Source organism: Solanum tuberosum, unplaced genomic scaffold (genome assembly GCF_000226075.1).
Source record: "Solanum tuberosum cultivar DM 1-3 516 R44 unplaced genomic scaffold, SolTub_3.0 scf00172, whole genome shotgun sequence".
In the NCBI taxonomy this organism is placed as follows: Eukaryota; Viridiplantae; Streptophyta; class Magnoliopsida; order Solanales; family Solanaceae; genus Solanum; species Solanum tuberosum.
Window position 1 is genome coordinate 717,583 of NW_006239095.1, and position 8,602 is coordinate 726,184.

The 8,602-nt window shown below is 35.0% G+C and overlaps 1 protein-coding gene across 2 annotated transcripts in view; it reads right to left on the minus strand.

The window, feature by feature from the left end:
- Nucleotides 1-686: 686 nt before the first annotated feature.
- The window catches only part of LOC102585737 (histone-lysine N-methyltransferase ASHH3), a 13,140-nt gene continuing 5,224 nt past the window's right edge, over nucleotides 687-8,602 (minus strand). Inside the window, exons 5-14 of one of the 2 annotated variants that reach the window (XM_006354120.2) lie at nucleotides 7,762-7,861; nucleotides 5,758-5,836; nucleotides 5,497-5,668; nucleotides 5,289-5,369; nucleotides 5,042-5,174; nucleotides 3,319-3,346; nucleotides 3,139-3,229; nucleotides 1,815-1,905; nucleotides 1,642-1,720; nucleotides 687-1,133 (exon numbers count right to left, since the gene is read on the minus strand). In XM_006354120.2, the coding sequence (XP_006354182.1) occupies nucleotides 1,646-1,720; nucleotides 1,815-1,905; nucleotides 3,139-3,229; nucleotides 3,319-3,346; nucleotides 5,042-5,174; nucleotides 5,289-5,369; nucleotides 5,497-5,668; nucleotides 5,758-5,836; nucleotides 7,762-7,861 (850 nt within the window). In that variant the 3' untranslated portion in view covers nucleotides 687-1,133; nucleotides 1,642-1,645. Of the gene's footprint in view, nucleotides 1,134-1,641; nucleotides 1,721-1,814; nucleotides 1,906-3,138; nucleotides 3,230-3,318; nucleotides 3,347-4,993; nucleotides 5,175-5,288; nucleotides 5,370-5,496; nucleotides 5,669-5,757; nucleotides 5,837-7,761; nucleotides 7,862-8,602 lie in introns of both variants that reach the window. The other variant, XM_006354119.2, reaches the window with a different exon arrangement.

Consider the following 8,602-nt stretch of genomic DNA (forward strand, 5'->3'; position numbering starts at 1 on the left):
TCTCAACCAACTCAAATCTCCCCTAAACAATCCCAAAATTTAGATATGAGCTCCTCTCAATATTTTCCCTATATTATTCACTCGAAACAATTCACATTTACAACACGTCAATTTTTAAAGTCAAGCTTTCAACATTGAAGAAGAAGAAGAAGCAATTAAGGCAAATTAAGGTGCCGAAGTGATAATGATAATAAAAATCTCATAGTGGATTTTGAGTTATAATTATCATTGAATGACCATTTTGATTAATTTTCTCTTATTTAAGACGTATACAAAAAATTATAAATAAAATATTTTATTACTATTTTAAATTGAAAAAAATTATAGGTCTCAAAATTTAAACTTCATAAATGTGGATATGAAGTTATACAGGATAATGTGGGAGTGACTTTTGTTAACAGACAAAATAAGAAAAGTAAGTAGAGATTGTTGGAACGTTTAAAGAGGAGATGCATGGAAGCATCAGTAGCAGTAAAAATGAAGAATAAGATATTACACGTGTAACATGAGTTACTTGGTGCAAAATCCCACATATCCCGTGTATTCCCACAAGTGTAGTCTGACCTTGTGAAAATAGAGAGATTGTTTCCGATAGACACCTCGACACAAATAAAGCATATCAAAATCACAACACTAATGAACTATATAACTTTGCAAGTTAAAAGAAATTGTGAAACCAAATATTCTTTTGGAGGCCAAAAGAGTGCATTGAATAAGAAAACATAACAAGGACTATACCACAATCCCAAGCAAGTTGGGATCGGCTATTTGAATCCTCAACTACACACGAAAATCGAGAGCTAACAAATCCATCTTTACGACTAGTAAATAAATTATGATCCACAGAGTCAACATGTTTCTCAGGGGACATCCGATATAATTGGAACAGGGTGAGCTATTGTTACATTTGTTGTGCTAATGCATCGGAAAGAATCATCAGAACTTCCCTCTCCAGTAAAAGGAAGAGTGTACTGACATTATCACCCGAAAGAATATGTTAAAAGGAAACTTTGCACATTTGGTACAGCAGGAGCAAAGCTAGTAGACACTTTGCAATTTTGGATTGTAAGAATATGTCGCGTATCAGCTACTGAGGTTGAATCATGTATATCTTTATTTCGACAGCTTAAGACCTGCAAAAATACTCGTTCCGTTATGGATTCCATTGAAAACAACAACAACAACAACAATGCCTCAACCCCAAACAAGTTGGAGTGGGCTATATGAATCCTCACTGATGAGATCGCTCCATTCAACCTAATCTCATACGAATATTATACAAAATAGAAATAAAAGGTACTACTACAAGTTCTCTGTATTTTGTACTGGTGTATAAATCTATGATGCTCGGACTCATTAAAAAGAAATCGACCAGTGCGTGCCGAATCCTCCAAAAGTAGTGCATTTTTAGAGGATTCATCTGTGGCAGCGTTTTTGGAAAGTCTGAGCAACATAGATTAAAATTCACCCTTTTAACCTGAACTAGGTACATGGATCCATTTCAACTGCAGACCTTGACTTTGGTGAGGTAGGGAGGCTGTTTCTGAGACACTTGGCTCAAGACAATCGTTTTTCAGATTTCAACTACACTAGGAAACAAATAGTAGGTTGAAAATTCAATAAAAAGTTGGGACAAAATACCTGATTAAGCAAAGTTACAAAATCCCCAATCTTCTTTTGACAAGTCAAGGTGCTCAACACTACCGTCTTCAAACATGATCTGTTAGGGCGGGTGGGGGATGAGAACAAGAGTAAATCTTCAGCCAAATCATGGGTGTCCGAGTTACACACTAAACAATTCAAAACTTCCTTACCAAATGTTTTTTGGTGATGCTGTCAAACTGTTTTATGATTCCAAAGGAACTGGAAACATCAGGTATTCGAGACTCCAGTGAATCAACAGGACTGAAAAGTGTAACAACATGAACAAATAGATGAGAAGAAACCGAATAATAAATGTCCAACTAATGGATAGAGTTCCCACAGAGAAATTTCTCCAGGAAGTCAACAGGACTGAAAAATGTAAAAATATGAACAAATAAATGAGAAGAAACCGAAGATTAAACGGCCAACCAATTAATAGAGTATCCAACAGAGAAACTTGCTAGCTTCTACGTTTAATAGATATTTCTTTAAATATTAAGTTAACAAAATCGACATCACTTTCATACTTGGTTACCACACACATATAAAGTTAGTAGACAATTCCTAATGCAAAGAATGTTTAGTACGAACCTGAGGATTACACAAGAAAAAGTTACAAAGAGACCTTTAAAAAGAGATGCTATGTGAAAAGAAACCATGGAGACCACATGTGAATAAATTTCTAATTACTCTCTGAATAGAAATAAATAGAAGGTTTCGTGAAAATATCTCAGCATTTAAAATTGAAATCTGACGTTTGAATAGACTTCCTAGAGAACTAAGAAATACTTCAAAGTAAAAAAAAAAAAAGCTAAACATTATGAAAGTAGAAGCTAAAATACTATACTCCAACCGCCAAAGCTCATATTTAGGCAATATATATTAGATGTCTAAGTGATTTGATTCCTTTCTTAATGCACTTTCTCAGGCATATGTATGCAGACAGCTGATTTATGACTAAAATGGAGAAAAACTGGAGTACGTATGGAAGCTTGCAATCTTTCTCTCTTTCCTAATAGACAGAACAACATTAGGTGACAAAAGGAAATATATTTTACTCAGACATGGCCAAAACTTATATAACTGTCGCTAGCTATAATGTATAATCTGTTCTGCACATAAAAGATAAGTTCAATCTATAGCACTATTCAAGTTCAAGATTTTGTGTACTTAATTACACTACAGAAACGGTCATGGGGATCAAAATATACAAGTTTTGAACCTCAATCTATAAACTTTTAAAAGATCCGATTATTATTATTTTTTATTTTTTTATTTTTAAAACAAGACTCCAAGATTACTGAAAGTAAAACCATAAGATAGTAGTAATAGAAAACAACAATAAAGATAACATATATATTAAATATAATTGGTAACTCAATTACAAATTTTTCATAGAACAAGAACTTGCTGATTTTCCATCACTTGCCAGTAGAAAATGCAAGAAGTGCCTATATTAACAAAAAGAATATGCAACCGTACAGACCGACATACCTCTGGTCAGAAGAGCGAATTATTCTTATAATTTGACCTGTGCAATTCCGAGGATGCTGGATTCTCCAAGCAGAGTCAAAACTCCAATTTCCTAAACAGGATGAGGCCCGAGTTAAATCAAAGAAAAGTTAACTTCACTAACAAAGATATACTTGTAGGTCAAATGAATACATAACCTACCTTTTGGGGGAACTTCAGTTAGAGAATCCTGGAATATAAGTGAAGAAAAGGTTAACAAGTACATTAGTACAATATCGGGAGAAATAGATATTTTAGTACAGGAATCTGAAGGATACTAGAAGAGCTTTTGATATAGCCTCTTTGGGAAACAAAATGTATGCAACTCATTGATCTATATCCATCAATGGAAACAAAGGTAGTAAAATGGGAGAACTATGAAGGAAATAAGCAGAAGAGGAAACAAATCTATAACTTGGCCTTGGAAGGAAGTGCAAACGAGATGATGAACTTGTTCGTTTTAATAAGTATAAACTTTAGTGAGGAAATATTCTCAGTGTTATCCTATCAAACAAGTAAATGGGCTTGAGGGAGAATAATTTCCTCATCTTGTTCTCTTATTTTCCTCTTTGCACATATCAAAGTTATCTGTCTTCACTTCTAATGAGAATTAAACAAGGGAAAAGAATTTCAAAACCATCTCTTCCTTAATAACATCATTTTGCGAAGAAGATAAAGAAAAAGAAACAAATCCGAGGAAAGAAAGAATAACAAGAAAACAAATCAGAAAAAAAGAAGAAACAGTTAGCCTTACTCAAATCTAGAGTGCTTTGCAACTCCTTTAAAATATTCACATGTAAATACATTTATGAAGCAAGAACCAAAACAGATTACCAGAACATTATTGACACCACTCTTATCAATTTCAGGCAAGAGCTGGCTAGTGGCTAGTTAGATTAAAGTTCAAACATTGCAAAATGCCAAAACCACGTCCTAATTAGTGAAATAACATATTTTAAACCCGCCTAAGAATGATCTCCCTATATCATCCAAGTCTGGTGAAATTGAGACAGGCATCTAACACTCTTAACTCAGGCTCATAGATCTGGGAAGACCATGGGGTTGGTCTCTACCAAACACAAACAATGCTGTCAGTCATCCAACTAGTCATGAACGATTCGCCAACTATGTTCATCTTACTAGAAACCATAACAGGATATGAACCTATAACATACTTAATGTACCAATTACCATTGTGTAATCTTCGCACTTTTACCTCAGAAAAAGTAGGTCTGTTTCATCTTCACATATATTACTCATGATCCTCGTGTTGCCTTTCTTTAACCTCTAGTCCACATGAGTTTGAAATTGTTTTGTGTTTTTCTACAAACATATAAATACAGGTCGTGGTAAAAAAATGAACACAAAAAACCTCATAAATGGGCAATCTTTTAATATTTCTCTTATTTTCCATCTTTACTTTCCAACAAATGCAAGAAGTTCCATTGTCAGAACAAATCTTGTCATTTTGATATAGGAAAGTGATCTTCAAAGTATCTTTCCAAGGAAAAGCAGCAGGTCTTCAACAGGTTGGCCCCTGCCCAATCGGAAAAAGGAATGGATGCACTACTTTTAGACAGTAATTCCAAGTACCTGTCCTCTTTATGTCTTCCTCCGACAAAATTCAGAAAGGAACAGAAAGATGTTGGCTCAATAAAACTGAAGGTCTAATCTGTTATCAGTTTCATCTTCACAAATCACCACAACAATTATGGACCAGTACTAACAAACTGAGTCATAAAACTAGACGGTAAACGTCCAAGCCAAAAGAATGATTCCAGATGACACACACTGCTCTTGTATCTCAGATGTTAACAGACAGAGCAGAGGTACATACATGTTTTGCAGATAGCAGTACTTTCTCTTTGGGAAAGGGCGCAGCTACCTGGCATGCCACTAGCTTTAGTGCAGCAGCATCTGAAGAAGGAAGTTTTAGTTTGTTAGGTCTGATTCCCAGCTTTCGCTTGCAATTTATAGCACCACAGTGACAATCTTGATCTGCACCAAATTGAACAAACCTGCTAAACTTGTTAGACGAAGGGCGAATGCACACTCTGAGATAACAGACTGCTGACTGAAGATGCTAGGATGACAGAAAACAAACAAAACAAAAAATCATTCAATGTCCATACTGATAATCGTAGGTCAGATGCTCCCCCCTTTTAATGTCACGTGTCGCAAATATGCCAATTCTTGTCTCACCATCAATCATCCTGAAAATATGATTGAGCATGAAAACAAATAAATCACACAATAGGTTGATATCCCTTGACACTTGACAGAGGGTTTGAATTTGAGAGAACTACAAATAATTAGTACATATTAATGACAATTATATACCATCTCTGCATCTCAGTATTTGGACAACAGCTGTGATTGATGTATCTGGATTTGTTTCCCTTATAAGTGGCATCAATCACCATATTCCTATTGATCTCACACAAGTAAAAATTTGTTTCCCCACTGTGCTTCAATTTCCAAAGTCGCTCTTCACATGTCTTGTCATCAATAACTGCAGTTGTAACTTACTAAATTAAGAGCTCAGAATGAACAGAACATGAATTATTATTCATATTAAGCAAGAAACTGAAAAAACTTCACCTTCTCCAACATACTCTACAACAAACTCTTTTGTCTTGATATCTTCATCTGCCACAATCCCAGTGCCACATTTCTCAGTCTGCATGTTATGTGTCAACAAAACTTGATTTTCTTAGATGATTATTGCTTGGTTTTCAAAAGAAACGAAAAATAAGAAGAATACAAAATAACCAACATTTCTTTACTTCTTCACCAGATACGTGACTGAATTAAATGCAAAAATAGATATGAAAAATGGTACCAGCCTGCACTTTTGATGCGAATTGTACTTCGCTTGCAATTGAAAAGTGTTGAATGGTCATTTTTGGTAAAAATTGATGAATGTGGTATTTTGAGAAAGGATTTATGAGGGTCCTTTTACTTAATTACCCCTCTTATATACGCTGGTAAAGGCTAGGTTTTTAAGGAACTTTTTTTTGTTGGTGTAATCTTGAAAATATAAAGTCTTGATCAAATCATCGATTTGCTTAAAGTAGCTATGTTGTAGCCATTAGCATCTGCTGGATGCAAATTAATGAAAGTCTTCTCACTTTACTTGATATAGAAAATGCAAAAATAATAACTATGCCCTCTCCTTAAGTTCTTTAAAAAAGTGAAAGTTGACAAGAGCTCCTAAAAAGGATGCAGAGTATTAAAGCACATCTGAAAATTTTAACAGTGCTATATCAAAGACATTGGTGTCAAAAGTGATTGTCAGGAAATTGGCAGAACAATTTGCCAGATTCAGAATACTGCAGATCTCTAGATCTATAAGCAACTAACTACAGGTTGTGTTAATGACTTTTATTTCAAACTGCAAGCAGAAGGGAAGGTAAAGAGTAGAAAAATAGCAACCATCAAAAGGGGAACTTTCAAACTCCATAAAGAAATAAAGACTACAAAGAAGTGAAGAACATTATTGAAACTTATACTCATCCTACCTTCAGTGCTCCACAAAGGTTAGTACACCTCATATGACAAGACATGACATGAAAATCTAGAACTTCTTTCAATAGATCCTATATTGGATCAGTAGAGTTTCTTCCAACTAGATGTTTTAGAACACGTAAAGATAGGTAACTTCTATCCTAGTTATGAAACCCCACTACAAAGAAAGGTTATGAACAAGCATCCTTGAAGGTTTTTTAAACTTAGTAGACCAGACCTGTTATGAAAAAAATTAAGCATTCTTGAAGGTTTTTTAAACTTACTAGACCAGACCTGTTATGAACAAGACCAAACATAGTTGCCCAAGTTTTCCCTGCCCTCAGGTAGACAAAAATATCTACGTACATAATATTAACTTTCTTTCTTGCAAACTATCTTAAAATGAGGTGCATCCTTTACGATATATACCCCCTCTATCCCAAAAGTTTTGTCTAATTTCACTTCCCAAGAGTCTAAAGAAAATAGTACTTCGACTAAGTTTTGAAATGTATTTTGCCGCCATTTTTTAATAGGGAGAAATTGCAAATGAAAGTGCTTCTGTGCAATTTATAAGTATCTAAATTTCATTTCAACAGGCAACTAATTTATGTCTGATTTAAGACTGAAATCACTCAATCAGCCAATTTGACCCTACAAAAATGACTATGGTCTATATTTTAAATTGCACATTTATGTGTTTTAAACTTTTGTTTTCGCTGGCCAAAAATGTGCAACCCTTGAAGTAATCAACACTTGAAGACTCACTCACACATAATGTTTCACGTGGAAACCTGTAATTATTTTTATTTATTTAATTAAATTTTCTTATGATCAAACCAACTTGACATATAGTTTACTTGTCGGAGAATGTACCTCTTAAAAGTGGAAATAAGAAACATCAGGTTCTAAGCAAAGTTCCTTGGCATCAGTTGTCAGAAAAATGAAAATTTACATGAGAAAGGAATTGCCTACAAACTCTTGCAAAAGACAAAGAAATGACTAATAACGACAAGGTCATAAATGATGACTACAAGCTGTCAAAATATCACAATAACTAACATCAGTCCAAATATCTATGTTAAAAGTTTATGTGCATACCTTCACTATTTTCATCTTCTTCACAGGACGTTGATGGAATGGCTTATTCAGACAAGAACTCCCACATTTACATCCCGAGGTGCAGCTAGACCATAGCATGCTGCAAGAAAGAGCGAAGTGAAATAACTAACAACCCACGATTTTAAAGATGGTTTAAATGTCAGAAAAGATGCTAAAAGAAGTATATCTTTTGCGCCTTAGGTGCTACTTCGTCGGATTAAGGTTTGCATAAGATTTTTCCAACATAATCTCACATTTTGGTGCACCCGTGATAGGATGATACTATAAATCATCTGAAGAAGTCTCACCATTTAACATATGGGAGGGGGGCGATTGTTGTCTGGGGATAACTTTTGCTGGATAAACACCTATTATGATATTTAACATGTTAAGGCTTCTTTCTTTTACCCAACTGAAGCCTTTCCTACATCCCCTTTCATCAAAGTCCAGCTTTCCTCCCACGATCTCACCTTAAACCTTATGCCAGGAACCTTGCTCTCTACCACTTACAGCATAGTCAAAAGCTGCCTCCCTCGCCATTGAGAACACCCCACCCCTGCAAGCTCTATACACGCAGATTAAACCACCACCACACCATGCAAACCCTCCCCTCTCCCCTTCTGTCCTTCTTCCCCTCCCGTATTCCTACCAAAATACTCAACCCACACCCAACTTCTCCTTTTCTATTTCCCTTTTCATTTCCCCATTCATCCTTCTTTGCGACTTGACTATCTATCACCTTTCTTCTCTTTATCTTTTCTGGGACAAGACTTTTTCCTTTTTCTTAGGCAATTTAAGTTTATTTCGTGAGAAAATAACCAAATACCCCCCCCCCCCCACA